Source organism: Lepus europaeus, chromosome 9, assembly GCF_033115175.1.
Source record: "Lepus europaeus isolate LE1 chromosome 9, mLepTim1.pri, whole genome shotgun sequence".
NCBI lineage: Eukaryota > Metazoa > Chordata > Mammalia > Lagomorpha > Leporidae > Lepus > Lepus europaeus.
In genome coordinates, this window is record NC_084835.1 from 80170374 (window position 1) to 80198215 (window position 27842).

The following is a 27842-nucleotide window of genomic DNA, read 5'->3' on the forward strand; positions in this document are numbered from 1 at the left end:
CTTCCATCAAAAGAGAACTTAGAGAAAATGTATCAAGACCTTTGACTTCGTTATCTAATCCATCCAATGACAGCAAGTTACTATCAGAATTCTTATGTGAAGTTACAGTATAAGGGCCATCTTCATAGGATTCCTATCAAAATAAAATAAAAAAGTATTAGCAATATTTAGCCATACTTAAAATACCACCAAATATCTCAACAACCATGGTTGCTCTTCTAATTGTTAGCCTCCTTTATTGGCTATAACAAAACTCTTACAGTCCTTCAAATTCTTAACTACTTCCATGTTATTCTCTCACTCCAATTCACATCTACTATATTCTCAAATTACCTTCCATATTCACTCTTCTACCCTTGTTCTTCTGAACTCAAAATATCTCACTTTATCTGTTTACATGTACACATGCATATATATATACACACACACACACATATCATATATAATACAGGTATTCCATAGAAATATACATTTCCTATGAATCTTACATAAGAAATAATGACAAGAAATATAAAATACTAGAGTCAAGCAGGGGAAGAAAGAGGAATTGGCTATGGAATCTCCAGGGTCATGGACACAGTGCTAACAGGTCAAATTCTGAATATATGAAGTGTTTTGGAAAAATGCTCAATGTGTAATTTATACAATGTAGTTTATTCACATAAAAGCATCAGTTTCTTAGTCAGCAAAGAATATTTAAACTAAAAATACTCAGACAATTCTGTCAGACCAGTAAATAAGAAGTGTTACTCTGAGTGCCATTCTAAAAGATATAAAACTAGGTATATTTAGTCTGAAAAACGAGAACACGAGAGCTATTTTTTTATATTTTTGAAAATTGTCCTAATGGAAAGCTGATATTGATCCCTGCCCATAAGTAAAAGCAAAAGAAGAAAATTTATGGTTGTTCAGACATAGAATGGGTCACTTAAAGAGAAAGTGAGTGCCATCAGTAGATGAGGTAGTCATTCATATCTTTAAAGGAAACTGAAGCATTAGGGGTTAGATTTAATAACCTTTAAACTACCCTCCAATCCTGGGCATCTAGGATTCTATTGTTGTAAAATTTCCAGTACCTGTGTCTTTTGTTAAAGGTTCTTGAACTAGAGGGCAAGCATGGTGGCACAGCTGCTTAAGCTGCCACTCACAATGTATCCTATATTGGAGTGCTGTTTCAAGTTCCAGCTGTTCTGCTTCCAATCTAGTTTTCTGCTAATGCACCTAGGAAAGCAGGAGATGGCCCACGTGCTTGGGCCCCTGTCAGCTGTGTGGGAGACCAAGATGGAATTCCTGGCTCCTGGTTTTGTCCTGGTTCAGCCCTGGCTTTTGTGGGCATTTAAGGAATAAACCAACAGACAGAAAAAAAAATCTCTCTTTCTCTCTCTCTCTCCTTCCCTCTCTCTCTCTCTCTCAGTCACTCTGCCTTTCAAATGAATAAATAAATAAATATTATCTGGAAAAAAAAAAGTTCTCAAACTGGGTAATTTGATTTACATTCCCCCTCACACTTATAGATGGCTAGACTAAATGGAATTTTAGTACTGAATGGACCTGTAAGACCATTAAAAAAAAAAAAAAAAAGCTCGTTCACATTCAACTGATTCTTTTTTCCTCAGATTTTTGCTTAGCATAATCTTAAAGTCAACAATCATCTCAATGTTAAAGTGATTATCAGGATAACACTACATCTAGATTAAAAATTCTACAGTAAGAAAAATAAGGCAAATAAACAGATTATTATATATTTATATTATAAAGTTCAAAAGTCACATAAACTTTATTATAATTAATATTTTAAAATATCACATAAAAAGCACATAATTCAGTTTAGTTGCACAAAATCTATCTTCCATTTATTTAAAAATCCTCTTTCTAAACAAAACAGTCAACTCTTGATTATCTGACCTAAGCATAGAAACTTGGCATTTGACTACTACCAAGTTTCATATAATTGTACCATAAATGACAGAATGCAAAATATTATATACCCACCCACTTCAGCCAACAAACAACAATTAACATTAGTCCAGAGTTCTAGATTTAAAAAGGAAGAAATAAAACTTCCTGGAAATTAAGAAGGAAAGGAAATCAAAAGAAAGGGAAAAAAGCCCACCCACCTAAAAAGTATGAGCTCCAAAAGGTGGCCATAAGAACAGCATGTTGAAATGTAGGAAGGCAACCCCAGAGCATGTGGATAATAAAGAATTGACTGTAAGCATTCATAATGAATTAAATGGACAAGTCAAAAATGCTATTCTCTACATGTCTAGCCAATCTAATTCGAACCTTAATGTGTAATTCACTTTTCATCTTTTAAGAAATAATTAAATATTGTATACCTAAAAAGAGTAAACATAAGGGATCATTGCAGCTGGTTTAAAAACAGCTTTTGAACCACTGATTTTAGAGATCATAGCTGATGAATCAAACTAGCCAGGATCTACAAGACAAATATTACTGACTGTAATAGTTAAACTAAGACATCAAAAATTCTACAGTGTTATTACGTCAGAAAACTCAAATACAGCTTTTGTGGTTGCTTTCATTGTTGTTTTTTACATATACCTGGTTTTGAATACTATTTTTCTGCAGATATTGACTCCAAGGATCTGGTATCTGTTCGTCTGATGCTTGATTAGATGTTCGAGAGTTAATTTTAAGTAAATAGCAACCCTGAGTTCCGTACTTCTGTTTCATGTCTTCATAAATTGATTCAGCTCTTTAAAAAAACAAAAGGAAAGAAGTTTGTAATAAGTAGGGAGCTGACCTTAGGCAATAATAAATCTTAAAATAAAATACAAAGTGGGGGCAGCGCTGTGGTATAACAGGTAAAGCCACTGCCTGCAGTGCCAGCATCCCAAATGGGCGCCGGCTTCAGTCTCGGCTGCTCCACTTTTGATCTAGCTCTCTGCTATGGCCTGGGAAAGCAGTAGAAGATGGGCCAAGTGCTTGGGCCCCTGCATATATGTGGGAGACCTGGAAAAAAGCTCCTGGCTTCAGATCGGCGCAGCTCTGGCTGTTGTGGCCATCTGGGGAGCGAACAAGCAGATGGAAGACTTCTCTCTCTCCTCTGCCTCTGCCTCTCTGCAACTCTGCCTTTCAAATAAGTAATAATAAATAAATCTTTTTTAAAAAATACAAAAATAATCCTCAAGAGAGAAAAGAAAATTAAACTACAGAATAATAATTCAAAAATCAAAACAAAAACTGTGATCCTAACTGAAATTTAGCCAGCTTCGTTATCACCTTAAAGTAGAGTTTCCAGGGGTTGGCACTGTGGCATAGAAAGTTAAGCCTGTCTGCAGTGCTGGCATCCCATATGGATGCCGGTTGGAGTCCCAACTGCTCCATTTCCAATCCAGTTGGCAAGTACTTAGGCCCCTGCATCTACATGGAAGACCCAAAGGAAGTTCCTGGTTCCTGGCTTCTGCATGGGGAGTGGACTAGTGGATGAAAGATATCTCTCTCTCTCTCTCTCTCTCTCTCCCCTTCTATCTATTTCTGCCTTTCAAATGAATAAATACAAAAAATATTTTTAAAAAAGGTACAGTTACCAAATATTATTCCAAGGAATATAATTCTACAAAATATTCCTATATGTTATTCAAAAAGAAAAATTTTGGCAGTCAAGCTAGTTCAGAGGAATCACAGAAAACAATACCAGTTTCTTTACAGCAGACCATCTACAAGCCTCCCATTTGCTAATTGTGCACCGTGAATTTCCAAAAAGTAGCTTCAAATTTATAGATCAGGAACCGTGTAACTCTCAACTATGAGAACTAGTCCTTCAGGAAATATGACTTTGGGAGATTCTAGCTTGGAGAATATTTATCAATAAATGTAACTGCTAAAACAGGTAAGTACAGCTCCAAAAAACTGACAAAATAGGACACAATTCAAAGAAAGAAAAGGAGAGAGAAAAGTGAGCAAAAACAGCTGAAGTATTTATAACATAAAATCCACTTTTTCTCTTGCAAAATTTATAGTAGATGGATCCATGAGCTGCATCTTAGATGCAACAAAAAAATTCTTACTGCCATATTTAAAGGTAAATAAATTTGCTGGTTGGTGGGAGATAATTCAAATAAAATATCCTACCAACCATCAAAAATGAAATTTTGATTCACAGAGGTAACCTAGTTTAAATGGGTATTTACCAGTCAATCAGTCACCAGGTATAAAAACAAAACAAAAACATGGAAAGTCTTAAAACATATTCAAATGCGAATGCTAACACTATACAAGTAATACGCCCATCAAACAACTAAATAATACTATACACTATAAAATTAAGGTTGGGTAAGTAAAAGAGTTTAAAAATTTTATATAAAGATAAAAATATACATGTGTATAGATACATAGACTCTGGAACATTAAGCCAAATTCCTGCTTGTTTTACCAATGATACTGCTAAACTTAAAAATCACTAACATAAGACCTGAATTATCACCTAAATATCCCTGTTACAACAATTCAATGCAAGATATATGTCATACTCAACTGATAGAAAATAATTTTAAAAGCCAGTTCAAATTATTTCTGTTTATATAATGTACTTTATCTAACAGGTTACAGATATTTCAAGAAATCCTACAGATTAATCCTCAGAGTAACTATTAGGTTCTGTAGAGGAAAATTTATTAAAAAGATAATTTGTACACAGAATAAGGGTAAAGAATTATTTTTAAATTACACATTCTAAATGGCACCGCAATATCAGAATAATAGTTTGAAACAAAAGATTTGATCTACAGGGCTAGTGCTGTGGCATAGCGGGTAGAGCTGCTGCCTACAATGTTGGCATTCCATATGGGCACCAGTTCAAGTCTTGACTGCTCCATTTCCAATCCAACTCTCTGCTATGGCCTGAGAATGCAGTAGAAGATGGCCCAAGTCCTTGGACCCCTGCACCTGTGTGGGAAACCCGGAAGAAGCTCTTGGTTCCTGGCTTTAGATCAGCACAGCTCCAGCCGTTGCAGCCACTTGGGGAGTGAACCTACGGATGGAAGACCTCTCTCTCTCTCTGCCTCTCCCTCTCTGTGTAACTCTTTCAAGTAAATAAATAAATCTTCAAAATAAAAAGATTTGATCTACACCTGAAGCAAAAGCCAAAATAAACTCTAAAGCCATAAAAGGAAAATTGTTTTTAATGTTCACCTTATTTTTCAACATTTTTCAAGATAACTTATTCATAAATTTGAAGGTAAAAGAACTACAGCAAGTCACAAATGACAAACATTAAAGGGAAGAGAATAAAGAAATGTTTGGATTTTTTGAGACTGAAAAACATCAAGAGTAAAAATATAAAGTGGCAACAGACTAAACAGTAAAAATTGTCTATAAGCAACAGTCATGCACTGAATATTAAAGGAAAACAGGAAAAAAAATGAGAACTACTTTTATATAAAGAAAGAAAGAACAGCAAAGACAGACAGATGTAAAATGGTCAAGTGCTGTATACAGCTATATACTAAAAACAAAATTTGGGTAAGTATATGAAATCTAACATAAAATGACTGCTGAATGTAACTCCAGGATAATCAACAGTAATCAGTAAATGCTTTACTGATAGACTCTTATAATAATTTTTTATATTCTTGGATTAAAAAATACATATAAACGTCCAAATTAATATTAAGTCAGTTTATAGGAAAAAAATGAAAATTAAAAAATCAAAACTTACCTCTGTTCATCTCCTGAACTGACATCATGTAAAAGTACGTAATATTTAAGTGTATTTGGTATAAACCATTTGGGGTAGGAATAATCATTATTGTGCTGAATTCGATGCTGTTCTTGTGACAACTTTGAAAACTGTTCCATAGGTTCAGCATCACTAGATGAAGCCACCAACATACCTTGTAAACCATATTATTAAGGTAATTATCACTTATCACTCATGGATAAAAACTATGCTATTAGGATAAACTTTCAAGAAATTTACTCAGCTAAAAAAATCTGACTTCCTAAGCTTTCACTGTAAGCACAATGCAATTTCTCCAAACTCCAAAGTAATTCAAAGTTCTGCATCTTAAATATGATTCTATTGACTGTTTTTGTATACTCAATAAAGACATTCATAAAAATTAAAATGGACTCTATCAAAATTGCAGAACTGTCAACATTCTGAACAATTCTGTTGTCTTACTCATTTCCCATCCTCCCCACTGCAGTTTCATACTACATCCTGTTCATTTTTCTCTATAACCTCAACAAGAAAATTAAAATATGACAATGTTCCATAAGGATAAAAAGGTTACTAAAATACAGAAAATGATCTACATCTGTGCTATAGAATAAGCAACTAATTCTTAGGCAGTCAGCAAATGCAGTTAACAATGACCATTTATATATTTCCTCATTCCAAAATGGTTTTAAAATCTTTTTAGCAAGCTAGAATAAGGAAAAATAATAAGTCCTTAAAAGTCTTATAATAAAAAATTAATTTACTACAGAAGTTCTGTACTTAGGATGTTATTTAACAAAACAAAATCTGACACATTATCAATAAAAGAAATGTTTGTGTTCTCCATGTCCTCTCAACAATTTTGCCTTCATTTAACTATTTCTGAGATTAGTAACTTCATTAACATTTGATTTTAAGGAAACAAAGTTCAAAGGATACATGCTAAATAGTGGTTCAGAAATTCATGATCTGAGGCAGGCATTGACTGAAGAAAGGTCTCTCTATAAGACTCAAACCATGGAGTAGTAGCTAAAAGTAATACACAAAATGGTTAAAATTCCTTAATACAAACAATTCAGAACAAACAAAATCTCAGTCTATATTCCTAAAAAGTATGAAAGGTCACTTCTGGCAGTAACCAAGCATTTTCCACTGTGTATTTAGACAAACACATGCATTAGTGTGTGTTTATGCCAATCTCATAAATATAGTCACACATAAAAGCATATGTATTTGCAAAAATAAAGGTGAATTATTCCCAAGCCCATACAATGTTCCCATAACCTACTTACCTATTAATGCTCAATATATTACATATGTGAGTAAAAAGATTTTAGAACTAAATTTTGTGCCCTGACACTGATCACACTGTCATAAATTGATCCTTTTCAAAATTATATCACTTTAGCAAAGCGGTTCTCAAATAAGATATTGATTCCAAGGAAACATTTGGCAATGGTATGGAGATATTTTGTGCTGTCACAATGAGGGAAGGGATGCTACTTGTATCTAGGTAAAGAGGTCAGTAAAGGTAAAAAACTTACAATGCACTAGAGAAGAAGGCCACTAAAAACAAAAAATCATTTGGCTCAAAATGTCAACACGGCTACAGCTGTTAAACTCTATAACCTAATCAGATTATTAGGTAGAATTTCAAAGGATAATTACCTTATAATCAAATACAAAGAGGTATATTTCCACTTTTTTTGTATACATACATGTGATTTTTTAAAAAGATTTATTTACTTATTTGAAAGGAAGAATTACAGAGAGGAAGAGGCAGAGAGAGAGAGAGAGAAAGAAGAGTATCTTCCATTCGCTGGTTCACTCCCTAAATGACCAAAACAGTCAAGAGCTGAGCAGATCTGAAGCCAGGAGCCAGGAGGTTCTTCCAGGTCTCCCACGTGGGTGCAGGGGCCCAAGGACTTGGGCTATCTTCTACTGCTTACCCGGGCCACAGCAGAGAGCTGGATCGGAAGTGGAACAACCAGGACTCAAACCAATGCCCATGTGGGATGCTGGCACTGCAGGTGGTGGCTTTACCTGCTAAGCCACAGTGCCAGCCCCATGCATATGATTCTTAAGAATGTCAACTCTTTTGCTTCATACTAAGCAATTTTTTTTTTTGGACAGGCAGAGTGGACAGTGAGAGAGAGAGACAGAGAGAAAGGTCTTCCTTTGCCGTTGGTTCACCCTCTAATGGCCGCCACAGCTGGCGCACTGCAGCCGGATCACCGCGCTGATCCGATGGCAGGAGCCAGGTGCCTATCCTGGTCTCCCATGGGGTGCAGAGCCCAAGCACTTGAGCCATCCTCCACTGCACTCCCTGGCCACAGCAGAGAGCTGGCCTGGAAGAGGGGCAACCGGGACAGAACCAGCGCCCCGACCAGGACTAGAACCTGGTGTGCCGGTGCCGCAAGGCGGAGGATTAGCCTATTGAGCTGCGGCGCCGGCCATACTAAGCATTTTACAACTATTTGTTTCATCTGAATTCACTTAAACTGAATCATTTCAATATATTTGGACAGATTACTACATCACAGCTTTACTCAAAGGACACTCCATTCCTAGGTATTTATGAGGATCACCAAACTTTATCCCAAGCTTCTGGCTTGGGATCATTGAGGCCATTTGGGGATTGAACTGGCTGTTGGAAGTTCTCTCTGTCTGTAACTCTGCCTCACAAATAAATAAATAAATAAATATATAATAGTACAGTTATATTTAGTTATATTATAGTAACAACTTCATGTTCAAATGGTGAAATAGAATAATCTACATGAAAAACTGGAGAATGACAGATAGTAATATCTGTTAGAATATGAAACCAATTTTCTCATAAATCCTTATCATGTATCCTCCCCTTTCTAAATCAGTCAAAATTAGCCTCTATCTGTAAAATAAAGGCATATTTTTATTTAGCACTAATAACATGAAAAGAAAAAAGATAATGAGAACTTTGGCTAAATAAGACAAAATCTATGTAGATATGAGGAAATTACTGATTATTCATTATTTTTTATTTACTCTGTTGTTTCAATACTGCTTAAATTTGACAAATAGGTAATGGCTGATCTGTACAGTGATCTGCCCTCAAGGAGACCCAACAGGCCAGTCCACTGCAGTGGCTTTCAATGCGGTAAGCCTGGGCCTCAGCAGAAGTCAACTTGTGAAGAGCCCTGGCAGCTCTGCCAAGAGTTGGATCACTGGAAATGGACCTGCCCTGGAGTCGAAGGATGCCCAGGTCAGAGCCACAGATCTTATTGGCTCTAAGCTGAAAAGCCCTTCCCTCAGCCCAGCTTCCAAAGTGACCACTGCACCTGAGGGGATGGCCAAGTAGGGTCAGCAACATTGCAGGCAGAACTGTAAATTTCTTGTTAGAGATGCCCCCTGCCTTTACCTGGCCAGCTCTCCTCCCAGGCCAGCCAAGTAATGAAAGTCAACAGAGTGCCTTCCCCTAGGAGGTTCACACCTCCCTTAGGATGTACCCCATGTGAAGAGATAGATAGGTCTGGGCCTCTTAACTTACAAGGCCTAAAGCCCAACAGATTATTACCAAGCCCCTTCTGTCAGGTTCTATTTGCCTCTCAATCAGAAAACTTAATTGTAGCTTAGACAGCACCTTTCTTAGCTCCTCTAATAATGACTCTGTCCTTTGTTCTAGACCCTGTCTAGCGCACTTGGGCCTCATTCCTTCGTAATCATAACCTCTACTCTACCTCCAATGGCTCTACTCCCAACCTGTGTGTACTGATGGTCCTCTTCCCCACTTAATGCTGTTTAATTGTTCAGACCTGGTTAATGCCACTCTTATTGGTTACTATCCTCACCCTGTCTTTTATGACCTTGTCTAAATATGGTCAGAGTCGGTGAACTTGGAAGGCTTCCATAGTCTTGGCAACTCATGATGACAGCCTAGGGAGTGTCAATTTGTTGGGTCAACAACAGGAGTCACTGTGCACTTGCTCCTCATGTGGGATCTCTGTCCTTAATGTGCTGTACATTGTGATTTAATGCTATAACTAGTACTCAAACAGTATGTTTCACTTTGTGTTTCTATGTGGGTACAAACTGTTGAAATCTTTACTTAATGTATACTAAATTGATCTTCTGTATATAAAGAGAATTGAAAATGAAAATTGATGTGAATGGAAGGGGAGAGGGAACGGGAGAGGGGAGGGTTGCGGGTGGGAGGGAAGTTATGGGAGGGGGAAGCCATTGTAATCCATAAGCTGTACATTGGAAATTTATATTCATTAAATAAAAGTTTAAAAAAAATTGACAAATAGGTAAGTGTAGTCACAAGAGAAGGAGTTTGTCAAATGGATGGGGGTGGTGTTAAATAATCTGTGGTACAGTCATTAAACGGATGCACTATGTAGCTATAAGAGAAAGGGGAAAGTCTCCATATATTGCAATGAAGTGTCTCCCAGATATGGGAATTTAAAAAGCAGCAAAATAACATGAATTTTTGTGGAAGAAAACAGAAAGGCACTGCACATGTATTGGCTTATATTTTCAAAGAGAAATTCCAGAAAGAGAAATTTGATTGATTTAATTATCTAGCAGGGAGAGAGGTGCTGAGAGACGAGAAAGGCACTATAGAACATGGAGAGAGGCTAGACCTCTCTGTACCTTGTTTTATAGTTTTTTGCTGTAGAAACGTATATATAATTAAAATGGAAGTGCCAAAACAAAGCAAAATACACACACACACGCACACAGACGTTCTTAAACTGAATTAACTTCCTAAATAGTGCTGCAGGAAGATACTAGGCACTCAACTAAGGATATGAGGAACAGACTTAATATATCTGGCAGAATTGCATTTCATCAATTCAGACAGACCACATTTAGGTTGATAAGGTTAAGTTTTCCCTTCAGCTAAATGTTTCCTTGAAAGGCTAAACAGGAAATCTTCCTCCAAGTTTGTTAAATAGTAGTAAATGAAAGGCATCCTTCAAAGCAAATGACATTTTTGTAGAAAGTGGGAAATAAAATTATACTTTTGAAAATCTTCATGTTAACAGGAAACACATAATGACCATCCTTTCCTGCTCAAAATTCTCTTGTTTATTTTGGGGTGAAATCATTACTTTGCATATCCTCTTCCAATCCTACATGTCCTTTGTTTAGAATTCAAACAGCAACCATGTCACCCTACTAGTTGAAAATTTACCCAGAACTGCTTGGTCTTAGCAAAGAAGGGAATGTGTTTTTCCACTTTATCAAAACAAGATGCAGTTAAACCTATTCTATTAATGGAAATGCCTGGATATGGTACCCAATGTTGGGAAACAAAAATAAACATGATGGGTAATGTGATAACACTTCAAAAAGTTAATGGAAAACTGAAATTAAAGGATGTTTATTAAGATGCAAATTTTTAAAATTATTTTTTTCATAATACATATTTTCAATGAACTGTTTTTGTTCTTGAGACACAGAAAGAGACAGTGTACACCAATCGATTGGTTGACATCCACCCCTCAAATGCCTGCAACAGCTGTGAATCAGCCAGGTTAAATTTAGGAGTCTAGAACTCAATTCAGATCTCCCATGTGGGTGATAACAACCCAATTATTTGAGTCATCACCTACTGCCTCCCAGGGTTCACATTAGCAGGAAGCTGGAGTCAGGAGTCAGAGCTGGGTGTAGAACCCAAGGACTTCAATGTGAGAAATCAGGCATCCTAACTAGTGTCTTAACCACTAGGCCAAACATGTGCATCTCTATAAGCTGTTCTTTTTTTTTTTTTAAGATTTATTTATTCATTTGAAAGACAAGTTACAGACAGAGAGGGAGAGAAAGAGAGAGATCTTCCATACGCAGGTTTACTTCCCGGATGGTCACAAAGGCCAAGCCTGGGCAAGCTGAAGCCAGGAGCTTTTTCCAGGTCTCCCATGTGGGGGGCAGGAGCCCAATCACTTGAGCCATCTTTCATGCTTTCTAAGACCATAAGCAGAGAACTGGATAGGAAGTGGAGCAGCTGGGACACAAACCAGTGCCCACACGGGATGCTGGCACTGCAGGCGGTGGCTTAACCCACTATGTCACAATGCAGGCCCCTCCATGAGCTGTTTGAAAACCCCTCAAAAGTGATAGGAGAGAAACAAAAGTTGAATAAGCATAATTAGTCCTCCCACATTTTAGAAAAACTAAGTAGACATATTAATTAAGACAAATACTAAAAAGTTACAGCTGAGTGGAAAAAAGTATCCAAGGAGCAAAATGAGAATAATCTGGAAAACTGAAACCACCACAAGAAATACCTGTATATAACAAAGATACTTTCAGTTCCATCAATGTGTCTTTCCAATTACTGTACCAAGGAACATTAGCTTTAAATGACTGATCTGAATTAAGAAAACATGGCACTGTTAAGCTGGGGTTCTGAGGTAAATATATAATATCTACTTCTGAAACAGAAATGAATAAAGCCCTCTTAATAATTCCCAAAGAGTATTCTGTTAAATGGAATTTTATTCAAATGAACTCAGTACTTCATCATATCTTGTTCTGTTTTCAAAGTCATAAAAAAAAAAAAAAAAAGTTGAAAAGAGGTGCCTTAAAGCAGCAGGGAAGAAGCTGAAGAAAAACTTATTGTCTAGTATGTCATTTATCCTAATCACTTGGGATTCTTTTCCTCTTAAAGATTTATCTTTTTTTTTTTTAAGATTTATTTATTAATTTGAAAGTCAGAGTTACACAGAGAGAGGAGAGGCAGAGAGAGAGAGGTCTTCCATCTGATGGTTCACTCCCCAGATGGCCGCAACGTCTGGAGCTGCGCCGATCCGAAGCCAGGAGCCAGGAGCTTCTTCCAGGACTGCCACGCGGGTGCAGGGGCCCAAGGACCTGGGCCGTCTTGTACTGCTTTCCCAGGCCATAGCAGAGAGCTGGATGGGAAGAGGAGCAGCCGGGACTAGAACCGGCACCTATATGGGATTTCAGCGCTTCAGGCCAGGGCATTAACCCGCTGCGCCACAGCGCCAGCCCCTTAAAGATGTATCTTTTTTAAAAAAAATTTATTTATGTAGTGGAGGATGGCCCAAGTGCTTGGGCCCCTGCACCCAGGAAGGGGCACCTGGCTCCTGGCTTCAGATCGGCAGCGATCTCTCACTGTCTAACTCTATTTGTCAAATAAATTTAAACAAAAGAAAAAAAAAAAGAAACTAAAAAAAATTTATTTATATATTTGAAAGGCAGAGTGACAGAGAGACCATGAGGAACAGAGACACAGGTTTTCTATCTCCTGGTTCACTTCACAAATGGCCACAACAACCCAGGCTAGCCTGGTCAAAGCTGGGTCAAAGCTCCACCCACGTTCTTCCATGTGGATGGTCTTCCAATCCAGCTCCTTGCTAATGCTCCTGGGAAGCCAACAAAAGATGGCCCAAGTGCCTGGATCCCTGCCTCCAACATGTAAGACCCGGACAGAGTTCAGATACTGACTTCAGCCTGGCAGAGCAGCGGCTGTTGCAGGCATTTGGGGAGACAACCACCGATGGAACATCTTGTTCTGCCACTCTGCCTTTCAAGTAAAAAATACAAACAGTTCAACTACAGTGCTGCCTCTACCTCTTTGGAACCAAAGAGCACATAATCCCCTCTGAAGAGTTACTGGCAAAGACCTGAGAATACATGTAATATTATCAGCTAAAATAAATTCACATAACCAAATCACAACTACATTGTTTCTATAAACTCCCCAACCACTTTAACAGGCTGTTTAAAAGCAAATTTATAATAAGGTCCCTCAGTACACAGATAGCCAGACAACAGAATTGATAATTCATCCTCCTTTTTAATGTTTCTTTTTTCTTTAATAGAAAGAGATAAGAAACTAAATAGCTCCAAATAAAAGAATAATAAATAACAAAAACTAAACAACCCTCTAGCCTACTCACAGCCTTAATACCCAGTAAGGAGTTCACTAATAAGGTTTTCATAGTCAGGGCTTTAATACTTCAGTTTGAAATATAAAATAATGTCAATGGCTTGCCAGTTGTTTGAGTTCAACTTTCCAACATGAAAATGAGAACAACCCAAACTGAGGAATAATCTGAATGACACAGAAATAAGCCAGCATCAATTTATTAATATCTGCAGGGTTAAGACACCACAACATAAGGGGCTGGCATCGTGGCTCAATTGGTTAATCCTCCACCTGCGGAGCCGGCATCCCATATGGGCACAGGGTTCTGGTCTCAGTTGCTCCTCTCTCAGTCCAGCTCTCTGCTGTGGCCCAGGAGGGCAGTGGAGGATAGCCCAAGTACTTGAGCCCCTGAACCCGCATGGGAGACCAGGAAGAAGCACCAGGCACCTGGCTTCGGATTGGTGCAGCACCAGCCATAGCGGCCATTTGGGAAGTGAACCAATGGAAGGAAGACCTTTCTCTCTCTCTCTCTCTCACACACTGTCTATAACTCTACCTGTCAAATTAAAAAAAAAAAAAAAAAAAAGACACCACAATGTGAAACAAGAACAGTATAGCACAAAAATGAAAATTCAAGAAACAAAGAAATAGCTTTTAAAATAAGACAGAAAACATTAAAATTTCAATAGAAGAGTCAGAGCATAAAGTCACAGGTATCTCCCCGAAAACACATGGAAAGAAAAAAAGAGGACAATATTAGGGAAAAAAAACTTAGAGAATCAATTCAGGAAGTTCTAAATCAACTAACATTAGTTCCAGAAAGAAAACAGAAAACAATGAAGAAATTAACCAAAAAGAATACAACAAAAATTCTCTGGACGAAAGAGTATGCATGACCATGCTAACAAAAGGAGTTGCTGAGTATACAAGTGAAAAAGGAATTATAATATGTCCAACATGAAATTTCCAAACAGCAGAAATAAAGAGTTTCAGAAAGCTGGACAGATGGAGGGAATATGAATAATAATGACTTTTACCTTCTTAAAGAGTTATAATAGAAACTAAAAGAAAATCAATTTTGAGGAAAATGACTTCTAATACATTTAGTCAAACCATCAATCAAGTATATAAAGTTAGAGTATTTTTAGACTTCTCAAGAGTGTTACCTTCCATGTACCCTTTCTCAGCAAGTTATACTGTAGATGTCCTTCATTAAGTCAAGAAAATACACCAAAAAAAAAAAAAAAAAAAAAGCTATGAATGAAAGACTACAGAGAAGAGAACAGAAGGAAACAAATCCCAATATGATGACTGTGGAGCAGGCCTTATGGAGTAATCAGCCCAAAATGGAGTAGAATAGTGTTTCTGAACTTTTATTTCATTACCTTCCCAGAGTAAGAATTTTTAAGACTTTTCTCCTAATCACTGTCTCCAGCATCAAAAATCCTTTTAGTAACACCACAGATATATCGCATCTTTTTTATGCACTGTGACTCTTCAGGGAGATAAAAATTACTGTAATATCTAAGATTTCTTTACTCCCAAGAAGCAATTTTTTCCTTATTGAAGAATAACCATAGCCACTGACAACACAGGCAGTACAGAGAGAGAACACTTCCAAAAGGAGATCTTAATAAATGGGTCATCTGACAAATAAATCTGTCAAACAGAATATCCTGTTGAGAACTTTGAGAAACCAGAGATAGATATAAAGAACTCTAAACAATACGTTTTTAAAAAGACAATTACTGAGGCCGATGCTGTAGCTTAGCGGGTAAAGCTGCCTTCTGCAGTCCCGGCATCCCATATGGGCGCCAGTTCAAGACTCAGCTGCTCCACTTCCAATCCAGCTCTCTGCTATGGCCTGAGAAAGCAGTAGAAGATGACCCAAGTCCTTGGATTCCTGCACCCACATGGGAGACCCAGAATCTCCAGGTTCCTGGCTTCAGATCAGCACAGCTCCAGCTGTTGCAGCCATTTGGAGAGTGAACCAGTGGATGGGAGACCCCTCTCTCTCTTTCTCTGCTGCTGCCTCTAACTCTGCCTTTCAAATAAAATAAGTAAATCTTTAAAAAAAAAAAAAAAGACAATTACCAACTTCTGAGAAAACAAAACACTGTATAAAGAAGCTTGATAATTGGCTCAGCAGTGAACATTTAGTCATTACACTATAAACTGTGAATATAAACTATTAGGGAAATGAGGAAAAATAGGAAGGAGATTAACTATGATACATTCTCATCAATCATAATAAGAAGCCAATTAATAAAATTTAAAGTTGACTAAGCCATTGACAGACATATAAAAATATTACTTAAGGGCCAGTGTTGTGGCACAGCAGGTTAAGCTGCCGCCTGCAATGCCAGCATTCCATATGAGAACTGGATAGAGTTCCTGCTAACGTGCCTGGGAAGGCTGGAGAAGATAGTCCAAGTATTTGAGACCATGCCATCCACACGGGAGACCTGGACAGAACTCCTGGGTCCTTTGGATCAGCTCAGCTCTGACCATTGCAGCCATTTGGGGAATGAACTAGCGGGAAGATTGCACTCTCTGTCTGTACCTCTCTCTGCAACTTTGTCTTTCAAATAAACAAAAATAAATCTTAAAAAAAAAAATCTAGGCCAGCGCCATGGCTCACTTGTAATCCTCTGCCTGCGGCGCTGGCACCCCAGGTTCTAGTCCCAGTTGGGGTGCCGGGTACTAGTCCCGGTTGCTCCTCTTCCAGTCCAGCTCTCTGCTGTGGCCCAGGAGGGCAGCAGAGGATGGCCCAAGTGCTTGGGTCCTTGCACCCACATGTGAGACCGGGAGGAAGTACCCAGCTCCTGGCTTCGGATCGGTGCATCGTCATTAAGGGAGTGAACCAACGGAAGGAAGACCTTTCTCTTTGTCTCTCTCTCTCACTGTCTAACTCTGCCTGGCCAAAAAAGAAAAAAAAAAAAAAAAAAAAACTACCCTATGGCCTTCAATATGCAAAGATTTTTAACACTAGAAAAGAATCACATCAAATATTAACATGGAATTTCACCAGCAGTTTTGTTATGAGAACATATACCATTCAAGTCAGATTAAGCACTGATAAAAGATTATATATTAACATATCTTATAAACATTTCAATTTAATACTAAGCAAAATAAAAATATAACTTAATGCTTTATATGAAATTATTTATGTGACAAAAGAATGTTGTTTTATATCTACTTTGAGTTCTTTCACTCAACAATTACTTATTAGGCATATATTAGAGATATTCCTTTAAATAGTAGAATAAATTAATGAGCCAAAGTTCCTGGCACTGTTTTTCACAATTGTCTTTCTAGGCTCTAGCACTCAGTAAGCACTTAAACACTTGTAGAATAATCTCCAAGTCACAGAATTACTTTTCCTAACAAAATAAAATTTCATAAGAAATAACAATACACCTTGTTACATACCACTGATGTTAAGGTCATAATCTCCTGCCGTAATCACATTAGCGACTAATCCTTCTGCAGGCTGACTGCCAGAAACAACATCATTCAAAAGCTTCCGAATGGCTCCAGGCTGTGGCGGTTGGGTGATAATGTTGCTTACTGTTATCTTCAAATTTTTAATTATGTGAAGCTGATTATTAGGATCTCTCATGTGAACTTAAAAAAAAAGAAAGAAAAAGCTTGAAATTAATTTTACACAGTGAATAATAACCCCAAATTGGGTTAACAGCTTACAAACAAAATGGATGCTCAAATCAGAAAACCAGAAATTCCAAGTGGAACATTCTTCTAGAAATATAAGTGGTTTTTCAATGTTCCCTTAGATACCAAAAGGGTTAGCTAAACAGTCTAATATTAATCATAAGATTTCTTCCTCTTCGACAATGCTACTGTTCGTAATTTCCTACTACAGGTTCTATCTTCTATGTTTGAAGTTCTCAAAAACCAACCACCTTCTCTAATTCTCACCTCACACTAAGGCTGCTCAAAGGGTAGTGAAAGTATGTGGTATAAATAAAGGGCAATGCTGCTTTGGGCTTCCTTCTATTTTCTCCAGTCTTCTGCCTACATTCTCAGCCTTTGTTTTATGATCATAAAAACCAATGCCCACGGGGCCGGTGCTGTGGTGCAGCAGGTTAATGGCCTCGCCTGAAGCACCGTGCATCCCATATGAGTGCCGGTTCAAGACCCAGCTGCTCCACTTCCCATCCAGGTCTCTGCTGTGGCCTGGGAAAGCAGTAGAAGATGGCAAGTCCTTGGGCCCCTGCACCCACGTGGGAGACCTGGAAGAGGCTCCTGGCTTCAGATCGGCACAGCTCCAGCCGTCGTGGCCAATTGGGAAGTGAACCAGCGGATAGAAGACCTCGCTCTCGCTCTGCCTCTCCTCTCTCTGTGTAACTCTGACTTTCAAATAAATAAATAAATATTTTTTTTTTTAAATGCCCAGGGCCAGTGTTATGGCATAGTGGGTAAAACCTGCAACTCCAGCAAACCATATGGGCATGGGTTCAAGTCCCAGCTGCTCCACTTCTGATCCAGCTCCTTGCTAATGGCCTGGCAAAAGCAAAGAAGATGGCCCAAGTGCTTGGGCCCCTGCACCCATGTGGCAAACCCTTAAGAAGCTCCCCTGGCTATTGCAGCATCTGAGTGAACCAGGAGATGGAAGATCTCCCGCTCTCCCTCTCCCTCCCTCCTTTTCCCTCCCTCTTTCTCTCTCTCTCTGTAACTCTTTCAAATAAATAAATACATCTTTAAAAAATGTCTGCCCTGGTGCAGGATGTTGATAATGGGGGAAGCTGTGCATGTGTAGGGACAGGGAATACATAAGAACCCTGTATTTTCACACTCGTGTGCCGGGAACCTATAATGGTCCTAAAAATTAAAGTCTGGGGTGGGGTGGGAAGGACGGCACTGTGGCGTAGCAGGTAAAGCTGCCACCTGCAGTGCCATATCCCATATGGGCACTGGTTCAAGTCCCGGCTCTCCTCTTCCAATCCAGCCCTTGCTGTGGCCTGGGAAAGCAGTGAAAGATGGCCCAAGTCCTTGGGCACCTGCATCCACGTGGGAGACACATGAAGCTCCTGGCTCATTGGCGCAGCTTGGACCATTGTGGTCATTTGGGAGTGAATCAGCAGATGGAAGACCTCTCTCTCTGCCTCTCTGTAACTCTGCCTTTCAAATAAATAAATAAATCTTAAAAAAAAAAATAAAAATAAAGTCAAGGGCTGGCATTGTGGGTAAAGCCTCCACCTGCGATGCCAGCATCCCAAATGGGTGCTGGTTCACATCCTGCTTGCTCTACTTCCAATCCAAGCCCCTGCTAATAGCCTGAGAAAAGCAGCGGAAGTTGGACCAAGTGCCTGGGCCCCTAAACCTACATAGAGACCGAGATAAAGCTCCTGATTCCTGGCCTTGGCCTGACTCAGTCCCAACCATTGCAGCCACTTGGGGAATGACCCAGTGGATGGAAGACTGATCTCTCTCTCTTTCTCTTCCCCCCTCCCCCTCTCTGTGTATCTCTAACTCTGACTTTCAAAATAAATAAATACATCTTTAAAAGTAAATAATCCCAGAGGGAAGGGTGAGGGTAAATAGAGGGTCCATACCCATATCCATAAAAACTGCAGTCTAAATACAGACTGGGCTCTCAGTTCTTTCCTGAGATGCCTACCTGGTCCATCAAGTGCACTCTCTTCATTAAACTTGGCTAGCATGCTTACTGCTTAGAAATAATAATTATAATCAATGCCACATCCCTTCTCCCACTCCAATAGCTCCTGCCTCCACCTTTGCTAATGAAGTCTTTGCCCCAGTCTCTGAAATTTATAACCAGCAGTTCAGAGCGTCAGCAAAGGAAACAGCTTGAGGCAATGGTAGCAAGAAGACAGAGCCCACAGACCACATTAGGAAATGTGAGCATAATCCAACAAGACGGTTAGTTTGGAAGCAGTTCATTACAATGAATAAGTCCCCAGCTTTTGGAGTCAGACCTTATTTAAATCCCAAACCACAACTTGTCAACTGGGTTATCTGGAACAACTTTTTTTAACTTTTTGCGTCTTTCAATTTCCTAATATTTAATACATGATTAATAACTACTTCACAGGGTTATTTTAAGGCTTTAGGTAAGATACTGCTACACAGGATACAGTAAGTATAAATCAGTGAGTACTGTGCCTGACAATAAGTGACGGAGGCCATATTAGAAGCAGGTGCATCATCTTTTTCAATTGCATCACAGGTCATTATATACAAGGAAACAACTTATATAATGTGTTTGGGGACCTACTCATGAAAAAAGTGCCATCCGGGGTGGGTATAGGGCATGGTGATTAAGATGCTGCTTTGGATGGTCCTGTCCCATATCAAAGCACCTGAAGTTTGAGTCCCAGCTCTACTCCCAAATCCAGCTTCCTGCTATCACACATCCTAGGAGGAGCAGGTAAGTAGTGGGATCCCCAACCACCCACATGAAAGACCCAGATTGAGTTCCTGGTTCCAGTCTTCACCTTGGTCCAGTTCTGGCTGTTGTGGCATTTAGGGAGTAAACCAACCAGATAGGAGATTTTTAATAATTAAAAATGTTTAAAACTTTTTTTCCCCAGTAGAAAATGCCTTACACCAAACAACGGCCTTTTAATAAGCTAGCCTATTTTTTCAATTTATTTATTCATTTAAGAGGCAGAGAAAGGAGAGTGAGGCAGGGTGAGGGGGGTTGAGGGGAGAGAAAAAGGAAGAGGGAGAATGCATGTGCACCTGTGAACATGAGTGCTCTCATCCAGTGGTTTACTCCCTGATCGCTGTGCATGGGCTAGGGCTGGTCAAGCAGGGAACTCAAAATAGGTTTCCCATGTAGGTGGCAGGAACCCAATTACTTGAGTCAATTATCATTACCTCTTATTGTTTACACTCGCAAGAAGTTGGAATCAAGCATCAAAGCTGAGTATCAAACCCCAGGTACCCCAATGTAGGACACAGGGGCCCTAACCACTAGGCCAAAGGCCCATGCTGCCTATATTTTAAGTATAGTTATATCCATAAAAAATTGTCTTTCTAAATTTCCTATGTGCTCTTTCTGTTAATTTCTAAATCTTAAAATACACAACTGTATTTTTAAATAATGTATGTGGTACAAACATATACACTAGTATTATAAATAACGTACAGAACGTATACATGCAATTCCATCATTGTGGTTGCCTAAAATGAGGGATGGATGCAAATGGACGAAAAGGTGGAAAGAGGAGTTAATATGTCTAATGCTTCATTTCTTTTTAAGACAAAGAAAAAGATAAGCAAATATGACAGAGGGTTAATTTTTACTAGTTCTGGGTAGTGAGGAGCTGGGTGTTTCTTGCATTCTTCTGTAATCATTATGCTTTCTAATCTTAAATATACACACATGCAGGCCTCTTTCCATAATTACACATCCCAGCTGGCCTAATTATGTATCAGAGAAGTAAACAAAAGGCAATACTATGGTGCGTTCAGATATCTTTAGGAACATACTGTATAAGTATTTCCTTTAAAGTTGGTCCATAATTGTCAAACTGCAGACTCCCTTTAGCCAGTTACCTTTTTTAAAAAAAAAATTATCTTTATTTATTTGAAAGTCAGAGTTACAGAGAAAGGGAGGGAGGGAGGGAGGGATGGATCATCCACCTGCTGGTTCACTCCCCAACTGGCCGTAATGGCCGGAGCTGCACCAATCCGAAGCCAGGAGCCAGGAGCTTCTTCCAGGTCTCCCATGAGGGTACAGGGACCCAAGGACTTGAGCCATCTTCTATTGCTTTCCCAGGCCATAGCAGAGAGGTTGATCGGAAGTGGAGCAGCCAGGACTCAAACCAGTACCCATACTAGATGCCGACACTGCCAACGGTAGCTTTAACCGCCATGCCACAGCACCGGCCCCGCCAGTTACCTTTTGATATTCATAAGTGTTAACACAAAATGATATTCCTGCAGTTCTGCACTATATTCACGGGGAGTTTATCAGTTATTAGATAATCCTACTGACAAATCCAAAACAGATTAGGTATGGCAACCAACATCTGAAATAGTCAAGGATCCCTATTTCCTGGTATTCGTACTCTGTAGTCCTGCCCCATGTTCCAGAGCTAACAAATTGAACACAGCAAAAGCAACAGTATTTTACTTCTGAGATAAAGTCTATGGCTTCGAACTTAGGTTCTCTCACTGATGACTCACTCTGAAAGAGGCTAACTGCCATGTGGTAGGGACACTCAGCCTATGGAGAGGTACACGTGGCATAGAACAGAGATCTCAGGCTGACAGCCAGTAAGGAACTAACACTAGCCAACAACCATGATGAGCTTGGAAGCAGATCATCCAGCCCCTGATTCCTGTAGCTGCTCCTCATAGCTCTACTGCAACTTCAGGAGAGACCCGGGTGGCCAGAACCACCAGACTAAGCTACCTCCAGATTCCTGAGAAACTGAGATAATAAAGCCTTCTGTTTTAAGGAACTAAGTTTTATTACAAAACAACAGATAGGTAATACACTAGTGTATCACAAAACCAATCTAATAAAGAAAGCAAACCAAAGAATGATTAAGAGAAATACTTTTAAACACACACAAAAATCCAAAAGCCTTATTAAGGCTTAAGATTATAACATCACAAGAGGCAAATTTATATGCAACAGTTCATTTTCAAAATGAAACTCAGCTCTACTACTAACATACTTTAAGTTACTAAGAAAATGTAATTTCTTGAGTACTATATATTATTATTATTATTATTTTGACAGGCAGAGTTAGACAGTGAGAGAGAGAGACAGAGAGAAAGGTCTTCCTTCCGCTGGTTCACTCCCCAAATGGCCACTACGGCCGATGCACTGCGCCGATCCGAAGCCAGGAGCCAGGTGCTTCCTCCTGGTCTCCCATGCGGGTGCAGGGCCCAAGCACTTGGGCCATCCTCCACTGCCTTCCCGGGCCATAGCAGAGAGCTGGCCTGGAAGAGGGGCAACTGGGACAGAACCGGCGGCCCCAACCGGGACTAGAACCCGGGGTGCCGGCGCCACAGGTGGAGGATTAGCCTAGTGAGCCGCAGCACCGGCTTGAGTACTATATTATTAAGTTACATCTCCCAGTATGTGTTCTATGGAATATCCATTCCTCAAAATAGTTATTTCTGAAATCTTGATTCCACACTGAAATAAATTTGGAAAACAATAGATTACAATTTTAGATGTTCTCTGTATAACAAGTCTTGCTGGAGTGTAAATGACACTGTAATTCTCCAATACTAAGCAAACTTAATATGATTACAAGACTCTTTTTCAGGAAGCATATTACACATCTGGTACTCTATAAAATGCATTTAGAAATATTAAATAATAATGTTTTTAAGCTTTCATCTAGCATACCAACCTAAATGGCTAGGGAAAAAAATCATAAAATGTACAAAAATAATATAAACAATAATTATATCTAAATTTTGAAATGTGGATTTGAATTTTAATCATAGGTTGAAACTTAAAAACTCTAGAGATTACCTAGTTACATCAACATGGTAGTTTAAGATGAAATATCTCTAACAGAAATTTAAGAAAACTAAAGGCATTAAGTTTCTTCAAAGGTTCCTAGTCTAATCTGCCAATTTTCCTAGTTCACTCAAAAACTGTTTAAGATTTACATAAAATTGCATTTTATTCTTACACTTTTGACCCTTTTATAATCAATTTCAAGATACTAGTCATCCCTCAGTATCTGAGGGATTGGATCCAGACTCGTTCAGCTCCTCATCCAAAATCTGCAGATGCTCAAGTCTCTTACAGGAGTATGAAATGGCACAGTATTTGCATATAACCTATGCATATCTTCCAGTATACATTAGATCATCTCTATATTACTTATACTAATGAATACAAGGTAAGTGCTACGCAAATAGCTGTTTTACTGTTTTGTTTAAGGAATAATGAAAATGAAAAAAAGTCTGTACATGTTCAGTATAGATCCAATTTAATATTAAAATACTTTTAGTCCACAGTTCTGGGTGCAGAACTCAAAAGATATGGAGTGCCAAATGTAATAATATGCTTTTTAAACATGAAAGTCATGTATTTTCAAAAGTTAGTGTTTAAGTAGAGTGAAAACTTACAAAATGTCTAAACAATACAACTTAATTAATATTAATACCTCTACTCTTTGAAACATATGGTCAGTGGAAATTCTTAAATATTAGGATCTCAAAACGTGTGAGCAATAAGTTAGGTCTCAGACACATATCAAGTATCATCAAAATACATACAACCACTTGTAATATAAAAAAAAAATACTCTCAGGGCCGGCGCCATGGCTCACTTGATTAATCCTCCGCCTGCAGCGCTGGCATCCCATATGGGTGCCAGGTTCTAGTCCCGGCTGCTCCTCTTCCAGTCCAGCTCTCTGCTGTGGCCCAAGAGGGCAGTGGAGGATGGCCCAAGTGCTTGGGCCCCTGCACCCGCGCGGGAGACCAGGCGAAGCACCTGGCTCCTGGCTTCGGATGGGCACAGCACCGGCTGTAGCGGCCATTTGGCCATTTGGGGAATGAAACAACGGAAGGAAGACCATTCTCTCTGTCTATGCCTCTGTCAAATAAGTTAAAAAAAAAAAAAAAAAAAAACTCTCAGGTTTTTAAATGCACCTAAGGTGAGGCCAACGTTGCAGCACAGTGGATAAAGTTGCCACCTGCAGTGCCAGCATCCCATATGGGAGCCAGTTCAAGATCTGGCTGCTCCACTTCCAATCCAGCTCCCTGCTAATTTCCCTGGAAAAACAGCAGCAGATGGCCCAAGTGCAGGCATTTGGGGAGTGAACCAGCACATGGATCTCTCTCTCACCCTGCCTTTCAAACAAACAAACAAAATTTAATTAATAAACATTAAAAACAGGAGTGTACTAATATTGAGCCTCAATCACTGCACTGTCCAATACAGAAGGAAAAGGGGACATGTGACTACTTAAAATGTGTTTAGTTAAACTGAGATATAATGTAAATATAAAATGCACACAAATGTAATGAAAAAGAATCTAAGGGACCAGGGCTGGTGCTGTGGCATAATAGGTTAAGCCTCTGCCTGCAGGGCTGGTTTGAGTCCCAGCTGCTCCACTTCTGATCCAGCTCCCTGCTAATGGCCTGAGAAAGCAGTCAAAGATGGCCCAAATGCTGGGGCCCCTGTACCCACGTGGGTGACCCAGAAGCAGCTCCTGGCTCCCAGCTTCAGAATGGCCCAGCTCTGCCACTGCGGCCTTTGGGGAGTGAATCAGGAGATGGAAGACCTTCCTGTCTCTCCCTCCCTTCTGTCTGTAACTCTGCCTCTCAAATAAATAAATCTTAAAAAAAAAAAATGTAAGGGGCCAGCGCTGAACACCAGTTCAAGTCCTGTCTGCTCCATTTCTGATCCAGCTCCCTGCTAATGCACCTGGGAAAGCAGGGGAAGATGGCCCAAGGGATTGGGCCCCGTCACCCATACTGGAGAGCTGGATAGAGTTCCCGGCTCTTGGAGGATCTCTCTCTCTGACTCTCCCTCTCTCAGTAACTAAACCTTTCAAATAAATAAATCTTACCAAAAAATGTAAAATATCTCGGTAACTTTTAAACAGACTACACACTGAAATGATAGCATTATAGAAATAATAGGGCTAAATGAAATGTATGCCAAAACTAATTTCATCTGTTCCTTTTTATCTTTTTAATGTGGCCACTAAAAGCTTTCAATTATATATGTGACTCACATTATGTTACCACTGGCCAGTGTGGTAGCCTTCAGGAGTCGGTATTTGGCAAAGCAAAGACACCACTAAGGACACCTGCATCCTATATCAGAGTGGCTGGGTTTGAGTCCTAGCTCTACTTCCAATTCTAGCTTCCTGCTAATGACCATTCTGGGAGGCAGTAGGTGATCGCTCAAGTACTTAGTCTCTGATACCAACAGGGGAGACTCACATTGACTTCCAGGCTCCAGGTTTTTTTTTTTTTTTCCTCTTAAGGTTTATGAAGGCAGAATGACAGGGTTGGGGAAGTTAGGGCAGAGAAAAACAGACAGAATCTTGTACCAGTGGTTCACTACTCAGACAGCTGTGAAGCTAGGAGCCAGGAACTCCATTCATGTGGGTGGCAGGGGCACAAGCACTTGGACCAACATTCACTTCTTTCTCGGGCCCATCAGCAGGCAATTGGATCAGAAGTGGAGCAGCTGCAACTCGCAGATAGACAAAGGATCTGAAATTCTTGGCATGGTAAAAACCTCGTGCCAGAGTTAGACAATTCGAGATACTGATGTTGGAGAAGCCTCCTTTAATCAAGATATCGTAAAACCATGATAAAGCGCTGCATTTTCCTTGCCTACTACTTTTGGCATAGAAAGAAATCCACACAATGACACGAGAAATTCCTTTCCTCCATGTTTGCTTGTTCATAGGAGCAATATATAAAAACGGAAACTAGGAATGCAAGCCAGCTCGGGACTCCCAACAATGCCTAGACACTGGTTTCTGAATGTGCTCTGTCAGGAAGCGGACACCTGTGCAGAGATGTCTTTCAAATAAATAATAAAAATTCTAAATGAGAATAACATAGAATTTAATGAGACCCAAGAGAGAAAAACTACATAAAGCAGGGATCAGGTATTAATTTAATTATTTATTAATAAAGTTGGAAACAGTAAACTGGTTCTCAAGTGTTTCTGTTTGTTTTTAAGAATTTAAGTACAGGATAGAGGGGCAGTTTGTTGTTTTTGTTGACTTAATACAAGACTGGAGGTGCTAAGGTCATGACTAAAGTACAGACTGCCGAATATCCAAGAGTTTTTTTGGACAGCTCCCTCTCTCCTTCATATACAGCTAACCTGTAATGGAGCACTTTTCCCAAAGAACACCTGTGGCTTATAAATACAAGAATTTATAGTATAGCATTGTTTTTTAGCGAACGTCATCAGAACCAAATAAACATTATAGCTGATTACTTGGCACAGATTTATTAAAGGGAAAGACTGCCGTCCTCCTTACTATTAACCCTCCACCTAGTCACTAATGCACAACTCCTTCCCTCCTTTGCCAGTCTGCAGAGGGGAAGTGGAAGCACACCAGGGGCAGGCGTTATGGTACAGCACAGGGGAGCCTTCATTTTAGAGACCTGAACAAAGAACTTTACATGCACTTGCAAAACACTGATTCTACCATTACCTGGCGCACTGTTGGGGTAATAAAATGACAAACATGGTTTAACCAATAGCATTTTCCTTAACAAAGAGCTTAAAGCTGGAGAAAACAGGCAATTCCTCAACAGGATACATTTCTCTCTCTAGTTAAGTTTCCATTTGAAAAACCAAATTTTAGGATTTTCCTTTCCCTATAATCTAGATTAACTCCAAATACCCTGAGTAACCGCGACCTTTCATTCCCTGAGAGAGGTTAAGCCAAATACTGTACACCTAAGAAAATGTTTTTAAGTGCTCAAAGAAAAAGTGAAAAAGCTCAACAGTTGAGACTGAGTCCCAACGCTAGAAATACTCAGGACCTAAACAAAGAGTTCAGCTGAACACCGCGGGGGAATGACAAGTCTTCCCTTCCTCTTAGTCCCCGTCGGCCTAAGAAGCCACATCCTCTCCTATGCGCCTTGCAAACTGCCTGATTCCTCACTCGGCCCCCGGGAACAGTACCGACGCCCTTCTCGGGAGCTCACTTTTTTACACTAATTGCGGAACCGCCGGCACCATCCGAGGGAAGAGCTGTTCAGAGAGACGGGAGGCTGGGTCGGAGCTGTCTTGACAGCCTGCCTCCAGCGCCCTCCACCCGCTCCGGGACGTAAACACGGCGCGTCTCGCCCCGCGCGCCCCGGACTTCCTCCTCTCGGCCGAGGCTTCGCCGGAGCCCAGCGAAAACGCCGGCCAACCACGTACCCTCGGAAGTGAGACGCGAGAAGGGCTTCAGCAGCTCCGCGAAGCTCAGGTGATTGAGACGAGTGAGCCGCTCGGCTTCGTCGCTGCACAGCGCGGCGACACAGGGCACGAAGCAGTCCGGGATTAGCTCCTGCACTGACTGAACACACTGGGCCATCGCCGCGGCAGACGCGGCGGTGCCACCCGCGCTCCGGCCCTCCCGCAGCAGCTGAGCCGGCGGCTGCCGCAGCTACCGCCGCCGCCGCCCGGCGGCCTAGCCCGGCCGGGCGGGGCCCCGCACTGGAGCCTGGAGACGAGGAGAAGGAACAGACGCCGCCGCCTCGGCTCCCGGGGACGCAACACTGATCCCCTCCCCGTCACCGCCGCTCCTCAGCGCTCGCCCCGGCGTCCTCGCATTCCACTCA

At 40.1% G+C, this 27842-nt stretch overlaps 1 protein-coding gene across 3 annotated transcripts in view; it reads right to left on the reverse strand.

The window, feature by feature from the left end:
• The window catches only part of TRAPPC8 (trafficking protein particle complex subunit 8), a 121448-nt gene extending 93792 nt beyond the window's left edge, over positions 1-27656 (reverse strand). For 2 of the 3 annotated variants that reach the window (XM_062201509.1, XM_062201508.1), the window contains exons 1-6: positions 27439-27656; positions 16998-17192; positions 6626-6715; positions 5684-5858; positions 2566-2719; positions 40-133 (exon numbers count right to left, since the gene is read on the reverse strand). In XM_062201509.1, the coding sequence (XP_062057493.1) occupies positions 40-133; positions 2566-2719; positions 5684-5858; positions 6626-6715; positions 16998-17192; positions 27439-27595 (865 nt within the window). In that variant the 5' untranslated portion in view covers positions 27596-27656. Of the gene's footprint in view, positions 1-39; positions 134-2565; positions 2720-5683; positions 5859-6625; positions 6716-16997; positions 17193-27438 lie in introns of those variants that run through there. The other variant, XM_062201510.1, reaches the window with a different exon arrangement.
• Positions 27657-27842: the final 186 nt, after the last annotated feature.